We start from the raw sequence: 26,430 nt of genomic DNA, 5'->3' as shown, positions 1-26,430 counted from the left end.
GAATCAACCTTGTTAATTTTTTTTATTCCTGCTTTTCATTCCCCATTTCCAAATCCTATCATTTCTTAGAACAAGTTCCTCCCTCTGTCTCTACTGTTCAATCCATGCTCTGCATCTAGACCAGGGGTGGGCAAAATGCAGCCCATGGATTTTACCTGGCCCGCGAGGCCCTTAAAAAATTTAGAAAATTAATATATATCTGTCCCTGGCTGCCTGTCATGCGGCCCTCGATGGCTTGCCAAAACTCAGTAAGCAGCCCTCCACCTGAAATAATTGCCCACCCCGATCTAGACAATAACAATATTTTCCACTCCCATTTCTTCACCTCTCCATAGCTCTGTTTATGACCATCTCTCCTTCAGTTTCTAAGCTGGGTTGTTCTCTTTTTCTGCATTAACTTCAAACCTCATTTCTACCCTCACTAATTCCATTCTTGCCAACATATCCATCACCTTCTCTTCCTACATCCCTTCCAACTCCTTCAAGTAGAGCCATCCTTCTCTTCTGACTTTCTCTCCTTTTGCCACTTCATCCCCCAAGTCCATCCCTTTTTATGTTAACCCACATTTCTTTAATGGCTTCTCAATCCACATATCCTATCTTTGGTGAATTCTACCTTTACAAGACTCTGGCAAGAGCTAGTTAGGACTGAGGATTGTATTGTACAGTGGTCAGTGTTACACAGTAGTAATAGTTGGAACTCAGGAACTGAATGAAGCAGGCCTCTGTTAATACTCAGGCAACTGGTAAAGGGGGGCATGTGCCCCCCCCCCCCCCCGAGATTGGCCCCCAACTCGGCACTGCTCAGGACAGGGCAGTTTTTTTTCTGCGTGGGCCAGCGGCATGTTGAGGGGGGGAACTAAGCCATAGCAAAGAAGTATAGGAATGGATATGGGGCTTTTGGCCTGCCCCGGGCCTGCCCACAAATTATGCTCCCCCTCCCTCCCCCCCCCCCCGACTCGGGAGGCACCAGTCACTCCTGAGCTCAGAGGAATTCTTCCTAGGAACAATGACACAGTTTCAACAAAAGATAGACTACCAGCCTGAGAGCTTCTTTATTTTAACGTTGGATACATGCACATGCCCACGTGGTGACAGAGATGTTAGCACTGAAAGAAAAATCTTGGTCAGTACGAGGTAAATGAGTGGCAGCGTTATTCCTCCTAATGGAAGTATGTGAATGAAGTGTCCTGGTAAATAACAAACAAGAAGAGATAATCTGCAATTATGCCACTATTGAGTTAAGAACATTTCAAGCTCTTAGTCTTATCAGAATGGTACACTCACTAGAGGGACAGGGGACCAGAATATTTTAGGTGGAGTTTAAAGGGGTCTTCACAGGGATAAAGCAGCACTCAAAATACACAACAGAGCCAAAGTCTTGCCCCTCCAAAATTCTTCTTCCTTCTAAAGCAGATAGGCTCATTGCTCTTAGCATTGCAGAGCCAGCAGAAGACCCAGCAAAACGAACATACTGGGCATGGTAGGGGAGAAAATAATATAATCGATATTATAATAATATTCGATAATCGAATATAATCGATAATAATATTCCTTCACTTCTGCTATAGATTTAAATATTAAGGAATTAAATATGCAAAAAAGGGAACACTTTCCACCACCTACAGAGTGGACAGGAAGCTGATGTCAAATATTCTTCTATGCCCGAGGTAGAATCTGGCAGGTACTTACAGAAAAACAGAGCATATGTTTGTACACATTCAACATGCCCTATGGAAGACACTGTTTCCTCATACTGCTATTAGTGTTGTCTTTTCCAGCAAAACACCAAGTATCAACAATTCCTGGTGGGTAACATAGGGTCCACATTTAACATGAGGGGTGAGTGGGAAATGGAAAACAAGCACCAGAGGCTCCAAAAAAATTTGGAAAAAGCCAGAGCTTCTAGGCTAAAACAAAAAAGACAAAAATATAAACTGCATGTAACAAAAATAGCATACTTGGGGAGAAGGCAACACAGGAAGGTGAGCAGATGGTTTCAACCTTACTGCAATCAATCACCAACATGCCTTCCTCAATAGAGAAGAAAGGTATGCTGCAGTATGTAGGGAAGATTGTAGCTAATCTAGCTGCCCAAATGAGCAACCTGAGACTTCTGTGGAAAGATATGCAAAAGTACAGTAAGCACAAAGCTATGTTGTCCATAGTGGGTTTTTGGTGCAGTCCTCTTACAATAGTATGGTCAAAAATGGAGACCAGTGACCTGCAGACCATGAACAATAACTACAACTGAGTGTCAGTACATTCAAATGGAAGAAGTGGCCTCGGATGATGACAGAGGAAGCTTTAAGTCTTGTCATATATACCAAAAATATGACCAAGTAAAGAATCCATGTTGATGGCATGGGAAAAACTCTCTCTCCTAGAACTGAGTAAGAATCAATTAAATAGAGACCTAGTTAATCTTTTTGCCTCCCTCAGCACTGCCTCATACCCTGTCCCTTTTTTGCCTGTTTAGGACCCTTTCTTTCTGCAGTCCATTTATAGTGTCTGATAAAGTAAGGTGATGCCTATGAAACCTCATGCCTCTCAGAACCAGTTAGTCTCTAAGGGTGGAAACAGGCACGAGCTTTGTGCCACCAGAAAAATGTTTATGATGGCACAAACAGAAATAGAAATCACTACCTTCTGTTGCACCACAAATGCTCAAATTTATGGCTGCAACAGAAAGTAGTAATAAATTGGGCCCCTGAAACCTTGGGAGTGCCTCACTTACCCCATTTACTCAGATGTGTCCTACAGATCTCTGGGGACATGTCTGGGTAAGCAGAAAAATTCAGAGCTTCACACCACCACAGGTCACGAGTTCCCTGCTTGCAGACACGAGCCCCATGTTAGGGCACAGCAATAATATGCATGGTGGGAGAATCCCACGGTGGAGGATTTCCCCAGAGTGTGCGCAAGATTGGAGGGGGGAAAAGTCCCACTGGGGCTCCCACCTCCACATTTGCAGCCTATGCTCCACGCTTTTGCCAGAAATGTGCATTGGGGCCAGTGGAGGAATGAACCCCGACAGGAGTTCCCCTCTCTGCACTTGCACACCTGAGGAGTAAACCCCTATGGGAGTTTTGCTGTCCGTGCTTAGAGACCTGTGCTGGGGAAATCCACTGCAGGAGATTCCCTCACTAAGCAACAGAAGGGGGCACCTCTGAAACCCTGCTTGCAGACACACTCCAAGTCAGAGTGTGGCAAACAGCAACACCTACTGACTTTGATCAACTGTGTTGTCACTGCATAGATATCAGTGGAGTGCTATCAGCTGTTTCCAGCCTAAGGTGCCACCCTCCTCTACCTTCTGCCTCACATATCCCCAGTAATCTTTATTCTCCCTGGTCCTACAGTTTGGCATCAACCTCAAAGTATATGCACAACAGGTTGCAGTCAGCTTGTAGAATCATAGACAATTAGGGTTGGAAGGGACCTCAGAAGGTCATCCAGTCCAAACCCCTCCTCACAGCAGGACCATCCCCAACTAGATCATCCCAGCCTAAGCTTTGTCTAGCTAGATCTTAAAAACCGCCAAGGATGCAGCTTCTGATCCATCTTCGATGCTTTTGAATTATAGGATGGTATCAATGAAGCATGGGATGCTGACTTTTTGTTCAGGAGAAACCTGAAATCAGCAAAAGCCTGAACAGAGTAACTGAAGACTTGCCACTGTCTAAAGACACCAACAAGCAAAAACATAGTATGGTTCACTTAGGGTCCCAGGAGCTGCCACCACTTTATGCAAATGATGCTGTGTACATCTCTACAGTTGAAAAGCAGTACCTGAAAACACAACAGTATAACACAAGTAAGCCCTACAGTCATTTGAGTTGGTCAACCCAGGCAGACATGTATTATGGAGTAATACAGGACAATTTCATCGAGTCTCAAAAGGCAGGAAGATAATGGACACTGAGCTGGCTGATTTGCCCAAGGAAGTCTCAGGCAAAGACTACAGCAGGCAGGTTGATATGACTGAATACAAGGATCTGACTCAGCTGGTTGGCAGAGGTAAAATCTTAGGGAATTTTAGAGCCAAAGACATATTTAAAGGTGTACCCCACTGACACTGATCAATTCAAGCTGTAGGGTAGTTTAGGACTACTCTCAGATTCCTGGCCAACAAGTGCTCACATAGAATATCTAAGTCACAAATATCAATATTATGCCTTCTGTTGTTTTTGATGGACAAACCTCCACCCTATTCTAGTAGCTGACAACCTGCCCTCAGTTATACCTGCTTTTACCTAGGTCCTACCATATGGACTACAGCAGAGTTGTTCAACCTCCAGCCTGTGGGCCAAACACAGCCCACAGAGCCATTGCATCTGGCTCGCAGGGCATCCCATAAGTCAGAAAATTTGGTGGTGGTAGAGCAGTGGCTATTAATACCACCACCCTCCCCTGCTACCAAACTCCCATGTCCCCTCCCTGCCACACAGCCAGATTGGAACCAAGCCAGGTCCCCTTCTTCCTGCATGGCCAGCCTGGGAACAGGTCAGGCCAGGCCAGGCCACCTTACCCCACATGGCTGAACTGGGGCTGGGCCACACACCCCTAATCCCCACCCCCCCAGCCAGTTTGGGGCCAGACCACACCTTCTCCAGGCACTAGGTTGTGAACACTGCCCATCCGGCCCACTGGGGAAAAAGGTTAAGCACCACTGGACTACAGAAATGCAATACACCTGGATAGGAAGCCATTAAGCCTTAGGGAACTCCCAGTAGGACAGAGCACAGTAGCATATCTCCTTAGCAACATGGGACAAAGTGAGCACAACATCTCCGTTTTCTTACTTTTACACTGGTTTCCCATAGAGCCAAGTCAGTCTATGTCCTGATTCTTATCTTCAACATGCTTAAAGGCACAGGGCCAGGAAATGTAAAAAAGTCCAAGGCACCAAGATATAACTGTTGTTAACTCGTCTTTATACACAACGAAACTTTCTACCACAACAAAGAGCTGGGGGGGTTTTGTGGGAGACAGACTATTCCATACTCTCAGAGCTGTCTCAGGATTTGAGCTCCCCAGAGAACTAAGAACCATCACAAACTCTTCCCTCTGCCCCAACCCCAACCCCAACCTTTCACACTTACAAGATACACTTCTCTGACCTGCTTTTCACAGCAAATACTGAGTAGCACATAGATTACATACACACACACAAAGCCTAAAAACTATTGTAGACATACATTTTCTCCTGGGGAAGAAGCTGAGATGGAACAAGTCATATATGATAGATATTAATTACATTACTTAATGTAATACACTTCTGAAAGGCACTCAGATACTATGACAATAAGGGTCATGTAAGTACCTATAACGAACAGAATATCCCCAGTCCAACTAACACACTGCCTCTTCTGGGCATGCGCTGGACTTGGCACAAGAGTACACCGAGTTTGAAGTAAAGCACAGGGGGGGTTTTTTCTTATGTCTACAGGCAGCCTAAGTTCTACAAGTTAGTTACATGCTTTGTAAGAAAAAGTACTTTCTTTTGTTACTTCTCTGAAGAGCTCATGAGTACCACTGAATTCATTTTATGGACTACACCTGCAGAAGGGGCAAGGGAGAGGTAAATAAAAAAAGAAGAAAGATCAAACTTCTATAAAAATAACTTAGCCCATCTTCTGGAATCTAGTTACATAATCACTATCCTCTTCTACACTGCTATAGACCACAGAAAACCTCTCCAGAAATAAAAACTTCCCATATTTTAGCTTTCTTTAAACACTACTGGATATAGGGGAACAAAGAAAGCACAAAATGAATAAGCTCTGCCTATCACATCCTTGCATCACATCTGCCTGAACGTATACATGCAATGTGGCATGATCCTAATGTTACTGTGGCAGATCACTAAATACAAACATGCCATGCCAAGTGAGTTCCTACAAGGCACTAGATTTCACTTGCTGACAAACAGAAACTAGGAAGTAGGCATCAGGCCTTGGGTACATAATTCCTCTGAATCATTCTCGCCAAACCTGACTCATCAACACAAAAGGGAGAGGTCTGGGAACATATACTATAAAGAAAAGTCTTGCAACTCTACCCATGCCTGTCACCTGTTACAAGTAATACGGCTTTATATTAATCTCTTCACATGAAATATTTGCTTGACCTCAGAGGAAGATATTACTCACTATGGGATAAATTCAACGAATGCTAAAAACTTGCAACTCACATTGACTGTAGTAGGAGGCATAGATACCTGGCTCCTGTCAGGGATGGACCCTATATGACACAAGTATAGCATCATTATTGAAATGAAGTGGGAGGGAAAGAGGTGGGGAAGTTGACGACCTGCGGTATCCTACACAGAGTGGAGCAGGTATTTTGGCCCCGGACAGGTACAGTAATGGGCAGTGTTAGTTCAAGCTTTCCCCCACAGTACCTTGGTTAGTAAGCTTCACAACTGACCTACAAGGAAGCAGAACAACCTTGATGCCCTTGGTTTTTCTGCTGAGTAAAGCAATGAGGAAACCAACTACACTACACTGATGGTTCTTGTGGTGTGGACACATCCACTGGAACCTGTAATGAGATCCATCTCATACAGGCCAAAGAGCAGCCAACTTCAGCTCCTTCCCATCCTGAGGTAGAAATGACTTGATTGCTTACAAGTGAGAGGTTCCATATCTCATTAATGATTCCAAGAGTCATCTAATGTCTCCTCCTGCCCTTCAGCTTGGCAAATGGCAATCCATTCTGTATTTTAGGGAATGGGACTCCTAGATTGTTCTTTTTGTAAAGGTTTGTGAACAAACAAGTCATAAGGCTTTCAAAAGCTCTAAAATATCACAAACAAAAGCACTATATGGTTGGTCCAATAAAAGACATCACCCTAAGAAATGCTTGCCTCTTGAATAATTTCTGCATCCTCACGGCTACAATACCACATGGCTCTTAAACTACCACAAACAAAACAGCAATTCAAAGCAATTCACAGTGCTACCTGTTGCCCTTCAGACAGAGGCAGGAGAAATGAGGCAAGGAAAAGCCTGCTGCATGCTGAAAAGTAGAAAGAAGGGCCTGCTGCAAAGAAATCTTAAGTGCTTCAGAAGAGGTATTATCAGCACATTTCCCTGGTTCCTTCTAAGCTCTTCTCAGTTTCTATGTGAAACATTGGGATGATGTGCAATTGTGTTCAGAGAGTTTCTGTCCTAGACACTGGATAGCAGGCTGAATCATTCACTGCTCGGCTTGTCACCAACAAGATAGAAAGAAAACACACTCCTGGCCTTTTTTACATGACAGAAGTGTGGTGGCACAAGGAAGAGTAGCAGGAAGCAGCAGCTGGAAGGTGCAAGGTCGGTCAGGGCCTCTGGGTTCCTTTTTCTGATCAGCAGCACCCTCCCAGCAATCTAATTCAGTTCTCCTGAGGTGGTCTTGGTTGCCACTCACATCTACAAGACAAATTAATGTAACAATCCCAAATGCTTTTAGGCAAACAAGGTTCCTTGGGTGAATCTGATATCTTTTATTAGACCAATCCAGATAGTTGGAAAATAGTTATTAGGCAAGCTTTCAGGTTCAAAAACACTTCTAAGGCTAAGGAAGTTTCAGCAGTTGGTGCGTGCTCTTCCTAGATGGAATGAAAAGTAAAGAAGCCAGTGGCTGGGCTGGTATGCATACAAGACAGGTAGTCAGTGAAAATGTAGACTGAGGAGTCAATGGGTGAGAGACAGGCTGGAGTGGGGTGGGGAAGAGAGAGAAGGGGGATGAAAGTGGAGAGATACCTGGGGAGTCAGATGTCTGGCAGGTTATAATGTGTCATAAATCCAATGTCTATATTTAGTCCATGATTTTTACTATCCAGGAGGTTGATGAAGTGGAGTTCATAGGCTCATCTCTGGGAAGTGTTTTATAAGTTTCCTTGGAGGATTAGGACTGAGAGATTGGAGAGAGAGTGGTTTTCTTGTGAGAAATGTGCCCCCACAGGTAATTGGGTATTTCTGTTTTTGATAGATTTCTGGTGTGCATTCATTCTGGTGCAGTTGTTGTTTTCAATCTATATTTTCACTGACTACCTGTCTTGTATGCATACCAGCCCAGGCACTGGCTTCTTTACTTTTCATTCCATCCAGGAAGAGCACGCACCAACTGCTGAAACTTCCTTAGCCTTAGAAGGGTTTTTTAACCTGAAAGCTTGCCTAATAACTATTTGCCAACTATTTGGGTTGGTCTAATAAAAGATATCAGATTCACCCAAGGAACCTTGTCTGCCTATGTCCTTAGACCAACACAGGGGTCTCCTACACCCCTGCCAAATTCTTTTATGTACCCATGACATGTCTCAGCCTCAGAACAAATCAGAGCCTATGAAACAACAGCTAATACAGATGAAGACTCTAACTTCTGATTTTAGTGTGGTCTAAGGATTGCTTCTTACCTTTGCTCACTCTCCAAAGCTATCCACGCAATGGGGGTGGGGGGGGGGGGCACTGGGGAGTGCAATCCTTTGTCCTCTAAGAGCAGGAGGAGACCCCACTGCTCTTTCTGACTTCAGCCATGTTCACACACAATTCCTTTCTCTCTTCACTGGTGAGCTGAGGATTTACCAGGCAAGAGAATGTAAAACAAAAACAATAGACACTGGTGCCCGAGGAGCTCATAGGATTGCCCTAGGTAGAGGGTATGGCAACAGCATGTGCTGAGAGAAGTTGTGTCCCAGTCAGAAGCCACTGCCATCCCTCTCCTCCGAGGAAAACCTTTCCTTGCACTGGATCTTTTTACCATCCCAATCCTGTTCAAAATTATGCTGGGAATTCACAAGCAAGCACGAGGTTGCAAGTTGAGTTGTCATCTCCTGTAGAGAGACTTCCCCTCTGAATCAGAGCCCTGGGTTTAGCAGCTTTCCCCAACACTTCACTCACTCTAAGAAAAACTGCCCTGTCATCATCAGCAGCACTCAAGGAATGTAGGCCTGCTACTGGAGATGAGAAGATCTTTTCCACCCACAATCCCACACCAGAGAGATTAGCTCCTGTACAGGGTGGAAGATAAATGCTTGATTCCTTGGCTGGGTTTGGCCCATTTTGTATGACAATTGCACTCTCCCAAGACAAAAGAGCTGCCAGTCTTTACTCAGCCTTCTTCTCTGTGCTGTTTGCAGGTCATACCATGTCCCTTGTTTTTCCTCCCTTGACTGTCAGCTGGTTTATTTAAGGTTCCTAAAAATGCCCATGAGGCTGCAGAAAACATAGGTTTCTTTTAGTACTGCCAGAGGGACTTGCATTCCTAATGGTCAGACTTCTCAGCAATAACATACAGGGGCAAGGCTTGGAATAGGAAACTTGATGGCAAACAGTTCGGAAATTAACTTATTAACTGAACTGGAATCTAGTATGTGCCTATGGTGACTGCTGATTTAAGGATTACTCTCAAAGTGATGGGTTAAGCCTTTCAAGAATGATGAGCCATGCTCTCTGATGCATTCCCTTCATCTATAAAAATCCCCATCCGACCCAGAGAAGGGCCAAGATCAGCTTGACCAGCTGTTTAGAAGCCAGATCACACAGCATCCTAGGTCTGAATCCAACTGCTCAGGCTGATCTCTCAGTCTCCAACCTTCTGTCTAAGGCAGGTTTGTCAAAAAATATGGCTTGTGGGCCGTATCTGCCCTGCAGAGCTATATCATCTGGCCCCCAGTGCTGCCCATGGGTCTCAGAGTGATCCAGTTTCCCACTCTCACCTGGGAAACTACTGAAAAATGCCCTTCAGGTTTTAAAACAACAAACATGGAGGCAGTTGCATCAGCAGGGTTGATCCTATAACTGCTGGCTGGTGCCTACTTGTGCCTCACAGCAGAGCTTTCCACTTGGGAGAATAGCAAGGCAGAAGATCTTTGAAAAGAAAAAACTGAAAAGCTTTAAAAACTATCCATTGTGCTTGTCCCTTGTCTCTGGAACGAGCCATAGCAACGCACTGAAATACAGTTGCCTCTAACCTGGAAGGGTGATAACTTTACTGAGTGCCACACTCCACACAATGCCTGCTTCATCTCTGGTCTCAGAGCAGCAGAGCGACTGCCTGGAGTGGCTGTAGCAGGACTGGGCCATAGGAGGTCACTCCAGGACATGCGCTGGATCTAGAACACGGGCCCAATGTGTGGTCTGGTCCAGCCCATGGCCTGGTCCTGTACCACTCATCCAGCCAGATGGAGTTTGACACCCATGGTCTAAGGGTACGCTAAATTGGACATTTAGCCCCCCTTCCCCCCCCCAGATCCTAATCTGGTATAAACCAACATAGCTCCACCAAGTCAATGGATGCTGATTTGTACCAGCTGAGGGTCTCCTCATTAAACACACATTTGTGCTTAAGTCCACTGAATTTAGTGGAATTACCCAAGACTTCCACTAATGGAAGTAAAACCTGGATCAGCATCTCAATTCCTAAACTTTGGCATGTTGTAGCACACAGGACGCTTGACTACTCTCATGTAAAATGTTGGGGGGGGAACAAAGCTGAGAAAGAAAATAGGGTGATTTAAGCTTAATTTAATTCACAACAACTCAAAAGTGAATTCTTCTTATGGCTGCAGTAGCAGTAAAGCAGCATGGTGACAGGAGGCAAGCCTGCCTCTGGTAGCTCTAGACTGGCTTAAGCGAGTGAGTTCATCTCTCTAGAAAGTGCTTCATGGTTATAAAGAGAACATTAGCTAGGGCATCAATGTGCAAAATATTTCATAAGCACCTTGTAGAAGAAAGTTGAGTACAGAGTGAAGGTTCATGGGAATGGAAATAATGAGCTACTGCAGGCCCCTTTCCAAGCCTAACAATTCTGGGATTCTCTGCCACTGAAGGAAAGTGTCTAAGTTCTCTCACCTGGAAAACTACTGAAAAATACCCATCCTGTTTTAAAACAAACACGGAAGCAGTTGCATCAACAAGGTTGATTCTGTAACTGCTGGCTGGTGCCTACTTGTGCCTTGCAGCAGTTTTCCACTGGGAGAATGAGGAGGCAAGAGATCTGCAAAAAAAAGAAAACTGAATAGCTGTAAAAAATATTCCTTGTCCTTGTCCCTTGTCCTTCAGGTCTCAGAAGTCTCTGGAAAGAGCCATGCCAATGCACTGAAACACAGCTGCTTCTGCCCTGGAAAGATGATAACTTTACTGAGCTGCAATAGTCAAAGGAAAACAAACACTATTTGTTTTTCATTCCTACTTTTGATTTTTCAAACAAGACAGGCTTTTATAGGTAGCAAGATAGAAGGGTGGGATGGAAGGCCACAGATTAACCTTTTCTGTTGGGAGTTTCCAGGCTTCTCTTGACACTCTAGGAAAATATAACTCAGACCACAAAAGTGTTAAGGGAGACTGGACTCCCAGAGCACTGCCCATACATAAAGTTGCTCTGCATCCCCCAGTGCTATCTATTTTTCTGAGAGTTTTATACTATCACCCATCATTGCAGTGTGTCACAGTACCCTCCACACAAAAATCAGTAAAGTCCCTAGTGGACTTCATAGAATCAGATGCTTTTCAGGGTCAAAAGGGAACTTTATATCCTATAATCCTTTTCTCAATATCTTGTTTTGATTGGTAGAGGTTTAAGGGGCTGTCAGTGTTGCAAATTTTATTCTTATGAAGAGGATTTCAGCCTACAAGCAGACTTTTGCCAAAGAGTCTAGTGCAATTCAGATCTTGAAGAAAATGGAGGGAAAGAGAACATGATTAACAGTAAGATGTATTTGTTTACTGTCCCCCTTGTCTTCTCCCCTTGCTCCCTCTGAGCTTCTGTCCCTTCTCACCCTCTTAATGTAAAATATGTCTTCCCTGCAGTTACAGATCTACCCCCCCCATCTTACAGCATTATTTCAAAATATCATCTCCCCAAAAATGCTTGCTTTTTCCACCTTCACCCCTCTCAGCTTCTTCACCTTCTGCTTTTTTGTAACCCCTGAACTACTTTGGTACATGATCTGGTACATAGATGGTGAGACTGGAAGAAAGATTAGTAAAAGTTGAGTTATGCTCTCTTTCAATAACAAAAACACAAACCAACATCCCACAACCCCTCCAAAGTGATATCACCGGTTGTAAGAGACAGCTGATAATTCCCAAGTCAATAGGGTTAGTGAAATAACTACCATAACTGAAATTAAACTTGTACCATTGTAAAAAATACTAGTTCAGCCAAGTAAGCTACCTTCTGTTTAAAACCAGACATGGATAATAGGATATAGAACAGGTGGGCACAATTTAAGGTCTGGATCCTGCAGTAAGGACCATCCAGCAGAGCTCAAGGTAGAATCATGTCTTAAATTCTTGGATTAGAAGCAAAACCCAACCTATTTATTCCTTGACAGGAGGAGAAAAAAGCTTTAGGACGTACCTTTGCCATACAGGATACTTAAAAACATTCAAACTTAAATGCTTAAACTGTGTTTGAAGTGACATTGTTAAATCAGCTTTAGCCCCAGACCAACTGCTGTATTTGGGGTCAGAAGCAATGGTCAAATGGGTACGGACTGTGGGGGTTTTTGCCTTCCTCTGTAGTGGGAGGTATGGCCCTCTACCTAGGATGGGGTGGGCAATTATTTTGGGCGGAGGGCCGCTTACTGAGTTTTGGCAAGCCATCAAGGGCCGCATGTCAGGCAGCCCAGGGCAGATAAATATTAATTTTCTACATTTTAAGGGCCCCACGGGCTGGATAGAATGGCCTGGCAGGCTGCACCTGGCCCCCGGGCCGCATTTTGCCCACCCCTGACCTAGGAGCACCTGAGCACATAGTGACAACATTTCATAGAGGCAGGACACTGGTTCCCTTGCTTTACCCGTGGCAGGTTAGGTTGTTAGGTCTGTGTTGCATCAGGGCTGACTGTAGCCTTATGCAGAGTGCAGATTATGGATTGTGTGGGATGGTTTGGATAGGGCTGCTCCTGCCTCAGGCAGAGGGTTGACTAGATCAGCATTTCTCAGCCTGTGGGTTACAACCCAGAAGTGGATCACAACAAAATATGAAAGGATCGCAAACAAACTTAAAAAAAAATGGATCAACTGACTTTAAAAATGGACTCTCCTTTAAAGGAGAAAAAGGTGGGAAGCTGTGGGTTTTCCCTTGCAGGCTGGCAGAGCTCCAACTTGGGGCTCCCTATGCCCTGCACAGCCCTCGCTGCATGCACTGGGGCACTGGGGGCAGCAGGTTGGGAGTGAGGGGCTCTGGGTCAGGACTGGCCATCGATGTTTACAAGTGGGTCTTGGTCCAAAATAGGTTGAGAGCTGCTGCACTAGATGTCCTCTGGAGGCTCCTACCAGTCCTCTAGCATTGTATGATTAAATTGCTGCCCCCTCCCCTCCCCTCCCCTCCCCTTTTACAATCGGGGTGGGCAAAACCAAGCCTGCCAGGCCATTCTATCCAGCCCGCAGGGCTCCTAAAAATTTAGAAAATTAATATTTATCTGCCCCCGGCTGACTGTCATGCAGCCCTCCATGGCTTGCCAAAACTCAGCAAGCCAAAAATAATTGCCCACCCCTGCCTCAGACCATCCCAAACTATTGATAGACTGTTAGGGGCTGGAAGGGACCTGGGAAGATCATCGGGTCCAGCCCCCTGCGCCAAGCAGGAAAGACAACGGGGGGTCGGGTGACGCCAGCAATCTCATCATTCAAACAAACTCCCCAAACTCCGGGAAATGGCTATTTCAACCCACAAGCCTTTCCCGACCAGATGAAGGCTGAGCCCCCCTCAAAGACCCCGAGCAGCCGGCGTCAACTCTCCAACCCCGTCCCTGCTCCTGCCGGCGCCGCCGCGGGGCCCGGGACAAGGCAGCAGCGGGGACCTGCCCGGGCGCGGGCTCCCAGCACGCAGCCGAGCCGCCCGGGACCTGCACTCACTGCGGTTCAGGGGGTGGCCGCTGCCCTCCGCCGACGCCACGAGCTCCAGGTAGGCGGCCCAGAGCCCCGCCAGCAGCACCCCGCAGGCCAGCAGCAGCCGCGACCGCCTCTTCAGCAACCTCCCCAGCGGGCGGTTCCGCATGGTGCGGGCTGGGGGGTCCCGCCCCGCTCCGCTCTGCTCCGCCGGCCGCAGCCCGGCTCGTCCAGCCGCCCGCGCCCGGGAAGAGGACGGGAGAGGACGACCCGGCCCGGCCCCGCCGCCTTCTCCCATTACCGGACTCCGCCCGCCCCAGCCACACCTGCGCCCCCCCGCGCTTGCAGCCTGAGGCGGGAGGCGGCGGGCGCTGTGCTGCCAGCCCCCCCCGGCAGTCCCGGCCCGGCGACGTGCCCCCTTCAGCTCGATTGTCAAAGGCCCTCACTCCCCCCGGGGGGGCTGCTGGGGACCTGCGGAAACCGGGTCACTGCCAAGGGCACGAGCATGTTCATGCTGCCTGTCTCGTTTCTAGGGTGAGCTCCTGGGAAGGAGTCGGGAACTTCCCAAGCTCCGGCGGCTTGTGCCTGAAGTGCTGCAGAGTCTGCTCTGGTCAGCGAGTCTCCTTCAGACGTCAGGAAGTTTGGGAGGCTGCATCAGTGAAGGAAAGGTATCCCACTCCTACATGTAATATGCATGTGCACGCACTTCTTTCTTTCTTTACACACACACACACACACACACACACACACACACACACACACGTGTTATTAGAACATCTATCTTGCTAGCTATCTGTACATGTATGCGCACACATGCATAAACACATGGAGGTTTTACAACTCCTGTAGTCTGTCTACATACACAAGTTTGAAAACTATCTACCTACATGCACACAGACACATATAGGTTTTAGAACATCTATCTACACATACACACACGGGTTTTAGAACTCCTAGCAGCTATTTGTACACACACGTGCACACACACACACACACACACACAGGTTTTACAACTCCCATCTGTCTACACACACAATTGAAAACTATCTATCCATCTACATGTACACACACACACACACACGTTTTAAAACTCCTAGCTAGCTAGCTATCTGTACGTAGGTGTACACACACACAAACACACACACACATTCTAAAACCTCTCAGCAGTCAGCTTCAGAGCCATATGGGAAGTTTGTAGCTCTTCCTAGTGCAGACTAGGAAGATGGGCAGGCCTAGAGTGAGTGCAAGGAGGAAAGGCACAGGACTCAAAGTCAAGCCACGCAACAAATTATTAGCAGAATTCATTGTTGAAATGATTTCAGCCTCCCTTGGTTCTGTGGTGCTTTGTTTGGTCAGCAGGGAAAAGGCTACTGGCTTCTGAGTAAATCTCAAAAATATTTTTTTCTACCATTGGGGAACAAGCTTTTACTTAGCGCACCATGCCTATCAGAGAAGTGCCATTTGTATTTGTTCTCCATCAACATGTAAAGGCTCCAAAGACGGGGAGTCTGTTTCATTGCACGTATGGAACTGGCTTTAGAAATGTGTTCAACTAATATGAGAGCGGTAGTGAACCTAATGTGAGAGGTCTGTTGCCTAACTACCAGGTGTTAGTCTGAAGTCGGGCATTGGACAAAGTAAGTCCCCTGCTTACAAAATTATGCTATGCATCTCTGATTTCATCTACAACGTACAAATCTACCCTGACTTCTGTTCAACTAAGCTGGGCATTTCGAGGATTTATAAGGCTCCTAACTTCCTTTAATGACATTCTGCCTGAGTGGACAGGAGAAACACAGTTGACCCTGCAGTTCACTATAAACAAAGCAAAGGGGTACTGGGCTCATGAGGGTACCAAATTAGATGGTTAAAATCACAGCAAAGCCTTGCCTTTACAGCTGCTCAATAAAACAAAAGAGGTGACTGCTCCCTCTTGTGGTGTTTGGCTGCAATGGTGAGAGTGAGGGGGAGGACTATTAACCTAGACTACTTTTGAAATGTATTTGTCATGTTTTACCATGGCATTTAAATAATAACATGATATGAGACCCTCTATTAGTATCAATTTCTGAATACAGATGATGCTTTTCTTGCAGGGCAGTACACAAAAATAACATAGCTTCTGTCCCCAGAGAGCTTGCAACTTAAAAAAAGCAGCTAGAAAAAAAAAATCCAGGGGACTTAAAAGTTTGAGAGGACTTAAAAAAAAAAAAATCACCTCTTAAGTGCCTAGCTTCAGAGGGTCTCACAAAAATCTAAAAGCTATTCCCACTCCTTTTGTTATTGAGGTTTTTTTTATTTTATTGTGGGCAAGCCAAAACGTAAAGTTTTGTGTTTCATTCTGGAGGTGAAAGAGCTTTGAAATAGTTCTAGTCTTGCACAGAAACAAATTCTACTGATGTGGGCAAATTGTTAACAAAGCTTTCTTGCTTGTGCATCTATGTTGCGAGGCTGATATTCTAATGTTCTTGTGGTAAGTCATCATTGCAGAGACTAAGTTGGCCTCGCATGAATTTGGAGGCAATTTTATAGAGGACTTCAAACATTAGGACTGAATCTTTGAACAGTCACCCAATGTTAACTAGGGAGCTCCGGGTGATAAATTCCAGGTGGACTATGTTGCTAGGCAGGCAGGTTGCTGAATTCTCGGCCATCTGAATCTTTTCATGATGAAACATTCCCTGGTATAATTATTTATGCTAGAGGTTACAAGTGTAGGTCACTATAGTGTAGCCTCTTAGCCACTGCAGATGGAAGTGGAATTTTAACAGCCCTAGTCAGCTGGGTGGCTAAGAGCAATGATTACCATGATCAACAGTTTTGATGTTCTTTATCTTGATAATACAAAGACAGCCATCTTAACCAGAGAGGATAGCAATTTTTTCATAGTGCATCCTGTCAACTCTCATATTAACACTATCTTTCTTGGATTTATCCTTAGCCAGCTGCTCTTCATTCAGGTGCTGATCTTTCCCAGACACTGAGGCCCTTGTTTATCAGCACAAATGATGATAGTTCTGCTGGTATGAATATCAACTGGGAGAAAAGCACTATCTGAACAGTGGACAAGCAATAGGAATAGAAGTTGCCAGCTTCTCTGCTAGTCAGCTCAGAAACATGAAGTTAGATCCTGGGACTGGAATTAAAATGGTTAATTGTTTTGAGCAAAAATGTAAATACAAACCAGCTTTCTAAATGTTTTAGGGTGGGCTGCAGAGTCCTCTCTTGAAAGGAGAAAGCCTTCATTATCTGTCAGTTGAACCAGATGGATGTTTTTGTTAAATGTCCTGATTGTGAACACAGCGTTTGACTTAAGCACAGCTTTTAGTAATGTTGTCCACTCTATCCTCCACTGCTGCCTCTGTGATTACACAGACGTATGGCTTTTCTCCTGTTATAGTTCTGCATTTAGCTTTCAAATGACTGCTTCTAAGTTTCATAAATACACTTTTAAGTCTGTGACAAGAGCCCTCCTCTGTGAAGTATCAAAAAGCTTAGTTCTCTGCTTTTTTACTCTTTTCCCCTCTATCTCTGCTGTTTTTACCTTCAATTTTTAATTACCAGCTCTATATTGATAATACCCAACTGCCCATAATTTTCACTGGCTTTGTTGACTTCACTCTGCCTACACTTCTGTAGTCTCAAACACAGCTTGTGACATCCCCCCAACTCCCTTAATTCTACTTATATCAAAGGCAGAAGTGTTTTCAGGCAAAAAAACTATCTGAAAAGGCAAATCCCTTTTAGTTTCCTTCTTGACTCATCAGGGTTAGTCTGTGCTACAGAGACATTGCCAGTATCGGCAAATATACCTACTGTAGATGCAGCTTATACAAGCAAAAGAAATTTGGTACTGTATAGTGAAATGATTTCCTTGAATGACAGAGTAAGTCCTACAGCCAAAACAACTCTTTTACCCACACAAGTTGCCTCTAAGGGAGAGCAGAGAGTGCCAGCATAACTGTCACAGGGTATGATTCTTGCTAACATAGCTATAACATCAACATTTTGGAATATAGTCCTAGTCATGAGAGCATGGACTTCCACTGTCAATGTCAGAATTATCCTTGACCATTAATTCACCTCCTCTTTGCACAACTTACACCTTTAAAATATGCCTATTACCACCTCTGAGACTTGAATTTGGACCACTCTAAATCCAAGTTTACAACACTGGTCATATGTATCATTGTACCTCAGTACTCCCCTTGGAAAAAGCCTTATTCATGTTTTTATCTCCTCAAGTATTGCAGTTCTCTTCTTTAAGGTATCTCAGAATACCCGCTGTCAGGGCTCCAGCATGTGAAAAAGGAAGCTGCTTACCTTTTTAAGGAAGATGCATCAAGAACAATTTTCATGCCAGTTTCTTCTTTAAAAATGTCTACTGGCTCACTCATCTCAAGATCTAGGTGTCAACTATCATCCTTGATTACAAGACTCTTCATTGTCCTACTCCATTTTGGACCTTAACATTGCCCCTCAGGCTATCTACAGCTTTTTATATTTTTCCAATTTTGCTTTTGCAACTCCAAGCATCAGGAATGTATTTATTTTATTTTATTGTTTCTTTCCCCCTCGTAAATTAAAGTTAAGATTTGTAAAAGCATTCCAGATTTTTACTTTTTTTGTACCAGTTAATTGTAATGGAAGATACAAATCCTGACCTCTCTCCCTCTTTAAATCTTATTGAGATTTCTTCTTATTCCTGTTTCTTCAATTCTCTTTTTATTTGCTTTCTGACTAAATGCTTTACATTTTAAATTGCTAACATTTGTTGCATGTGTTTAGATAACCATTTTTTTCTTGAATATTATCTACTGCCTTATTGTTTAATTCTGCAAATTATGTTGCAGTCTTTACTAAAGATGCTATTCAAAAATAAAACTGTAAGGTATTTTCCCTGTGAAAATGCTGACCAGACTAAAATCTGCACATCTAAAGCTGAAGAGAAATGTGATGTTTTACTGGACAACATGTCAGAACACAGTAAGTGTTATAACCATAGTCTAAGATGTTTACAGTAAAAGCAAGAGGACCAGACCTCTTAATCAATACAGCAGAATTCAATGTCCAGGATAAATATTGTTGGCAAAAAACCCCCAAAAAATCAAAGCTTGCTTTAAATTGCACTCCTTCCAATCAATGCAGCCATTGGCGTGTTAAGTAGCGAGACAGCCTCTTGCTTTATTCTTGAAGCAGTTGTGTAACAAGCGCCTGCTTTAATTTCCCATTAATAAAATGATTAAGTTATTAATAAGATTGTACTGTGTCCTCATACTTACAGAATTGTGACTGACACAATGTGGCATTCATAGCAGTACACCCAGAGGCCCTGATTGTTCAAGCAAACTTGGTTTTTCATCTTAACTGAAGAGGCAGCTATATACACTGTTTGTAAAAGCATCTTTTCTTCAGGCAGTATGCCAATTATTCTAGTTAAAAAGAAACCAACAGAAGAACCCCTCAGGATTTTAACTGGTCTTACTAAAAATCTTTTTCTTTTCTTATCCATTGCTCAAGTTCTCATCTCTTGAGAGAGTTTTGTCAGCACTCTATATACGAGGAGCCTCCCATGATAAGATCTTAACTTCTAATATAAAATCCACCTAGGTCAAAAACCTCTCCTTTTTTTGAGTAAAGCCACTTACGCATTGCTTATGTAGCATAAAGCAGCACAAAAGGATATAAACCCCATCTGTCCCTATGCCATGCCCCAATCTATGAAACAGATTCTGAGGCAGAATCACAGCTACTTTAACATCTTAAAGACCCTATAATTATGGCAGCCTGGCCTGCAGGTGTGTTTTAGGCAGGACCATTTTTTCTAGAAGAAAGAAAACTAAATTACATTTCAAGGTAACTTGGGAATACTAAAACAAAATATTGAAATGCTGTAAAAGTTTTTTGTTAAAAAGCCTGATTTCAATTTACCAAAAATTAACAAAACATTTTCAAGTATCTCTATTGCCTATGCAATTTGATAAAAATGTAATGCAATTTGATAAAAATGTAATGCAATTTGATAACAATGCCAGGACAATGCCTGGCAAGATTCTGGCTGAGCAGAAAAGTATTTAACTCTACTGCAAAAGAGTTAAATATATGTTCCTTTGATATAATAAGAAACTATGTACTCCACAACTTATTATAGACAAAGCTCTAATGCTGCAGGAAGCCCGCAGTTCAGAAGGGGATCTTGGTCCCAGTCAATTAAGGGCATTAAGAGTTCAAGTTCAATTCCATAATCTGTTGAAGTGTTGCTCACGATCACTGGGCTACACAAACTAGTATATTATGGCTCTTGAATACTGGGTTGCATACACAAGATCCATCACCATCAAATTTGCAAAGGTATTTCTAATGAAGCATCAATGTAAATTGCAGAATAGACTGGATGCAAGCATTTCTACCACTTAAGCACAGTAATCTTGCTCTGAGTAGGGTTAGTTGACATGGCACAACAGTTCGTGTTATTAATAATCAGTGCAACTGCATGAATTCTAGAAAATTCTTACAAGCATTGCAAGTAAAGAAACTTAGAAATGTAGGGTTGGAAGGGACCTGAGGAGATCATCTAGTCCAACCCCCTGCTCAAAGCAGGACCATCCCCGACTAGATCATCCCAGCCAAGGATTTGTCTAGCTGGGGCTTAAAATCCTCCAGGGATGGAGATTCCACAACCTCGCTGGTTAACCTGTTCCAGTGTTTTACTACCCTCCTAGTGAGAAAATGTTTCCTAATATCAAACCTAAACTTCCCTTGCTGCAACTTGAGACTGTTGCTCCCTGTTCTGTCATTTGCCACCACTGAGAACAGTGTAGCTCAGCAGTTCCCAATCTGTGGTACATGTACCACCAGTGGTACACAGACAACTTGTCAGTGAGTGGTACGTGGCAACAGCAGGCGGGTGTGCTCAGGCCACTCATGCCTGGTGCAGGCACCCAGTGGGATGCAGCTCGCTCCAGCCAGTGCTACACATCGCAGTGAGAGGCGCAGCCCCTCCTGGGCCGTCTGTATTGCCAGTGATACTTGCACACATGTGAATCTCTCACACATGCCAAGCATGGGAGGAAAGCCCCGTGCACTGGAGCCAGCTGCCTGTTGCAGGGAGTCCCTGGGGGGCCTCCCTCCTGTGCCCAGCAAGTGCAGGGAGTGCTGGCAATACATACTGCCTGGTGGAGGAAACGCCCCTCGCTGCGATGTGCAGCTGTGGCTGGAGCCATGCCCCGCCAAGTGCCCTGAGCACCCCCATCTGCTGCTGTGCCACACCCTCCTTCACACCCCACAAACCCCACACACCCACACCCTGCCACATATACACAACCTCCCTATCCTATGCTTCCCCCACACATACCCACACCCCTTCACAACCCTCCCCCCACACCCTACCATACACACACACCCCATCTGGTGGTACCTAAGGTTGTTTCATCTTAAATTGGTGGTGCACAGATGTCAGAGTTTGGAAACCTCTGGTCTAGGTCCATCTTCTTTGTAACTCCCCTTCAGGTAGTTGAAGGCTGCTATTAAATCCCGTCCGTCTTCTCTTCTCCAGACTAAATAAGCTCAGTTCCCTCAGCCTCTCCTCAGAAGTCAAATGCTCCAGCCCCCGAACGACTTGCATTGCCCTCCACTGGACTCTCTCCAATTTGTCCACACTTTTTTGTAGTGGGGGCCTCAAAACTGAACATAGTACTCCAGACGTGGCCTCACCAATGCTGAATAGAGGCGAATAATCACTTCCCTTGACCTGCTGGCAACACACCTACTGATGCAGCCCAGGATGCCGTAAGCCTTCTTTGCAACAAGGACACACTGTTGGCTTATATTTAGGGCCCTGAAAAAATTGCAGATGCCTTGTACAACATTTGTGGCACATGCATGGGTAAAGTATCTTTTTACACGGAATATTTGCGGAACTACCACTGATCTTGGCAAATGGGTCCTGGTAGTTCTGTGACTATTCTGTGAAAAATGGTACTTTACCCATGCATGTGCCACATGTACCATAAGTAGTGGGGGAAAATATTATTTGGGTGGGCTGAGCCTGGCCTGACCCTGCCCCTCCCTCCTGCGGGGCTGGCATACTGAACGCCACCATGCGCTGCAGGGCGGTGGTGCCATGGTGCTGCTGCTGTTGCCAGCAGTGGCAAAAAGTTTTGGGGGGCTAAGCCCCATTAGTCCTGGCCTTCCACCACCTATGGCAGGCACTACCCCCCCACCCCAACAATCCCCAAGCCCTGGCTCTCCAAACCCCCTTCCCCTCCCCTGCTCCATATACACTTACTTTCATCCAGCTGCCTGGCTGCATCCTGGCCATGCCCTCAGGAATTGCTTCCAGGCTGGAAGGCTGTGAAAGCCCAGGTTTCTTCTTGCAGACTGGCATATTGCCAGTCTGCAAAGGGAAACCTGTGGTTTTGTGCATTTTTCTGGCACAGGCTCACAACCCTTAAAAATTGCCGTTTGGGGCTAATTTCATGGTGACCGTGACATCGCAATGTTCTCAGGGCCCCATTCATATTCAGCTTATTGTCCACTGTAACCCCCAGGTCCCTTTCTGCAGAGATTTCTTTTGGCCCAATCCTCCAATTTGTCTAGGTCACACTGAATCCTAGCCCTACCCTCCAGCATATCAACTACTTTTTGCAGCTTGGTGCCATATGCAAATTTGCTGAGCATGCACTCTGTGCCATCTTCCAGGTCATTGATGAAGAAATTGAATAAAAATGGCCGCAGGACTGACCCTGGGGCACTCCACTTGATACCAGCTGCCAACTAGACATCAAGCCATTGATTACTACCCTCTGAGCCCAATGCTCCAGCCAGTTTTCTATCCACCTTACAATCTATTCATCCAGCCCAGACTTCCTTAGTTTGCCTGAGACAATTTTGTGGGAGACCATATCAAAAGCCTTGCTAAAATCAAGACAAACCACATCTACAGAGCCAGTCATCTCATCATAGAAGGCAATCAGATTGGTCAGGCATGACTTATCCTTGGTGACTCCATGCTGACTGGTCCTAATCACCTTTTTCTCCTTCCAGGGCTAATAACTTCATGGAGTATGCAAGGCCAGAGGGACCGTATTTTCTGTATTTCACCCATCCATTAACTCAAATAACATGTCTAAATAAATTAGTTAAATAACTTGTCTGGAATTATCTTTTCCAGAAAAGCACCCAACTTGAGTCTGAAGCACCAAGAGATGGAGAATCTACCACTTCCATTGAACTTACTGTTAAAAAAATTGTTTTTGTTGGGCTTCAGCCTCCTGCTATTAGTTGCTGTTATGCCTTTCTGTCAGATTTGAGAGTCCTTTAGTACTCAGTGGGCACATCTACAAGACGTTTACTGCAGTTGCCTTAATTAGCTCCACAGTAAACATCTTGATGTCAACATGTCCGGCCTGATTACACTACAGAAAATTAATAAACTCTGCAGCAGGCTAGTACTTGTACTTAGTATTTATTTACAAGTAGTAGCCTGCTGCGGAGTATTTTCATGCACAATAATGCATGTGTGTATGCTGACCTAGCTGGCTGGGGCACAAGGGTGCCTCAGTGTGAGGTCTGCCTTTTGGCTAAACTCGCAGTGAAGCACCTTTGAGCCCCAGCCACCCCCTCCACAGCACATTGAGCCAGATTGGAGAGTGGGGCTTCTCTGACCCGGCTCAATGTACTGCGGTCCTGGGTGCACGTGTAAATGCAATGCCTGGAAGCAGTAAACTCCCGCATTAATATGCATGTGTAGATGTGCCCAGTATTAATTTCTCTCTTGATCTTCTGATAACCAAACAGATCAAGCTCTCAAGTCTCTCACTAAGACATTTTCTTCATCACTGAATCATTCAAACTCTTCTCTGTGCCCTCTAAGGTATTTCAACATCTTTTCTTAAAAATATGTACTTTCTTTGTCTAACTAAAATTGTTCATAGAAGAAAAAAAACCTCACATTTTTACCACAGCATTGCAATAGGATAAGAGTGTGCAATTATTTGGTGTAGACGGCCATTTAAGGGGTTTTGGTGAACTGTTGTGGGTAGGGCTGGGATCATGGGGTAGTGACAGTGCAGGGCCGGGGCCCAGAGCCCGGGGCAGAGATGCAATCCACTCCTGTAATGTCTCTGTGATAGGCACTGGTTCCGCAGGCAGGGACATGCAGGGAGTGGATTGCAGCTCTGCCCAAGACCCCAGCCCTGCACTGTCACTGTCCCAGGATCCTGGCCCGAGGCCCATCCCTTCAGCCCAGCTAAGCGTGCCCTGCCTGTGGGGGTCCCAGGCCAGCCACCATGGAGACCCTGCCTGCTCAGTCCAGCACCCCTGGCAGGGCAGACAGGCCAGGGTGCCCAGGCATCTGGGCCAGGCCCAGTAGCTGTAGCTATACGGGCAACAGCAGCCAGAAAAAAAACTACTACTGCGGGCACTGGCATGTAGCTTCATCTTGCCTTTTACTACTGTGAAGCTGAGTGTGGCTGCTGCGCCAACCTGCCACATGCCCAGGGTGGTGGGGGGACTGGCCGCAGGCACCAGTGTAGGCTGCCCCTCGTGCCTGGGCTGGGTAGGGCTGAGGAACCCACTGCAGGCCAGATAGAATTTCTTGGTGGACCGAAGCTGGTCCAGGGGCTGTATTTTGCCCAGCCCCACAATAGGACCTCATGTTCAGTTGCTTGTCAATAATGATCCCTAAAATCCTTTTGCAAATCACAGCTTTCCAGGACAGTCCCTCGTTCTTTAGGAATGAAGAAGACAGGCTATACCTAGGTGTATACATTGAAATTCTGCTGTTTTAGAATGCATTTTATATAAATGCTCCCAGCCTACCAAGAAAAACAGATTACTAACTTACCACCTTCTCCTTACACATACCATTTAGTCAATCTTTGTGCCACTGATAAATTTTATTGGTAGTGATCTTATATTTATTTCCAGACCACTACTTAAAATATTGAATAGCATACATCATGGAACCAGTTCTGCAGAACCTCTTTAGAAACATCCTCAAGCCAATGACTTCCCCTTGACAGATCTCACAAAAGCAGTTAGCAATGGTACAGCAGTTGCTTAGGGTCAGTCGTGAACTGTAGGCTCCCACCATTGATCTGTTGTGGCAACAGCATGGAGGCAATACTTAAATAGACATGATCCTATGAACTTGTCAGATGTAGGAAAACGAAGCAGAACTTGTACTTTCTGCCCTTGGAGGTAACCTCCTAAAGTTTATACTTTATATCCTTTTATTTTGTAAACAAGAATGTAATTTTTGCAGTGGGGTGGACTCAGAGCTTACTGACAAACTAAAAATAAACAAACCTCAGACAGCACATCAGTTTTGTTGTGCGATGCGGTATCAGACACATCAACAGTATCATGCAACTTGTTTTGTAGTTAGCACCAGGGCATTGGCATGTAGCTTCATCTTGTCTTTTACATGACAGCTGTTATTGAATAAAAGGTGCTAAGAAATGTTTAAAATAATGTGTCTGACCAAAACATGCAGGGCTGATGCACCTGCACTTGTAGGTATCAGGTAAGGCAGGGATGGGCAATTATTTGGGCTAGAGGGCCACTTAAGGAGTTTTGGTGAACTGTTGCAGCCTGGGGCAGCAGCATCCCTCCGCCCCATGCTGGGTCAGCACCCAGCCCCTCTCACCCACCCTGCAACAGCTCATCAAAATTCCTTAAATGGTAGATTACTAGGCCCAGGAGTGCATCAGTTCTGCCCATCTCTGGCCCTGCACTATCACTGCCTGGCAATTCCAGCCCTGGCCCCTGGGTCTCCATGGAAACCAGCCCAGGACCCCCACAGGCAGGGCACACTCAGCTGGGCAGATAGGAGGAGATGGGATGAAGCCACAGGCAGGTGGGGTATGGTATCTGGGAGCAGGATAGGTAGGTGGGGCCAGGGACAGAGCCACGATCAGCTCCCCGCACGCCCCTGCAACAGGCACTGGGTCTGTAAGAAGGGACGTACGGGGACCAGTACCAGACCCCAGCTCCACAGTCACTGCCTAATGATCCTGACTCTGGCCCTGCCTAATGATCCTGACTCTGGCCCTGCCTGCCCATCCTACTCCCAGACACTGCTCCCCATTTGTCCGCAGCCCCATTCAATCTACCCAGCCAAGCACACCCTGCCCACAGGTGTTTTAGCCAGTCTCCATAGGGACCCTGCCTGCCCACTCTGTCCAGCACCCCTGGCAGTGGGTGTGGGGCAGACAGGCTAGGGTGCCCAAGCACCAGGGCCAGGTCCGGCAGCAGGCAGGAGCCACTCCTGCTGAGGCTGCCAGGAGGTGGTTGTGGCAGGACCAGCTGCACACATCATGGCCTTGGCTGCCTGCTGTGGGCTGGATAAAATCCCTTGGCAGGCTGGATCTGGTCCATGGACCATATTTTGCCCACCTGTGACTTCAGGAAACATAAGGTAATCCAATAAGCAATTTCTTAACTTGGAGGGGCTGAAACAGAGCCAAGGCTCCAAAGGTATGCTTTACTGGCTTCCTAATAAGAGAGAATTTATGGTAGCTGGGATATGCAACGTAAGTGGCTAATATGTTATTACGTAAAGAGCTTCAGGAAGAACATTAGAGCCTATGGCTAGATTCTG

The 26,430-nt window shown here is 45.4% G+C and overlaps 1 protein-coding gene and 1 long non-coding RNA gene across 2 annotated transcripts in view; one reads left to right on the top strand and one right to left on the bottom strand.

Moving 5' to 3' along the window:
* The window catches only part of B4GALNT3 (beta-1,4-N-acetyl-galactosaminyltransferase 3), a 126,726-nt gene extending 112,580 nt beyond the window's left edge, over positions 1 to 14,146 (bottom strand). The window contains exon 1 of the mRNA XM_019489554.2: positions 13,854 to 14,146. Within this exon, the coding sequence (XP_019345099.1) occupies positions 13,854 to 14,124 (271 nt within the window). The 5' untranslated portion in view covers positions 14,125 to 14,146. The remainder of the gene's footprint in view (positions 1 to 13,853) is intronic.
* On the top strand, positions 13,636 to 19,651 carry LOC109283640 (uncharacterized). Its single transcript, XR_002090888.2, has 3 exons — positions 13,636 to 13,902; positions 14,360 to 14,494; positions 16,768 to 19,651. It is a non-coding gene; the product is annotated as an uncharacterized LOC109283640 (long non-coding RNA).
* The last annotated feature ends 6,779 nt before the right edge of the window (positions 19,652 to 26,430 follow it).

This window comes from Alligator mississippiensis, chromosome 4 (genome assembly GCF_030867095.1).
Source record: "Alligator mississippiensis isolate rAllMis1 chromosome 4, rAllMis1, whole genome shotgun sequence".
Classification (NCBI taxonomy): Eukaryota; Metazoa; Chordata; order Crocodylia; family Alligatoridae; genus Alligator; species Alligator mississippiensis.
Note: the sequence above shows the minus strand (reverse complement) of the source record. Positions and strands in the feature narration are given on the sequence as shown.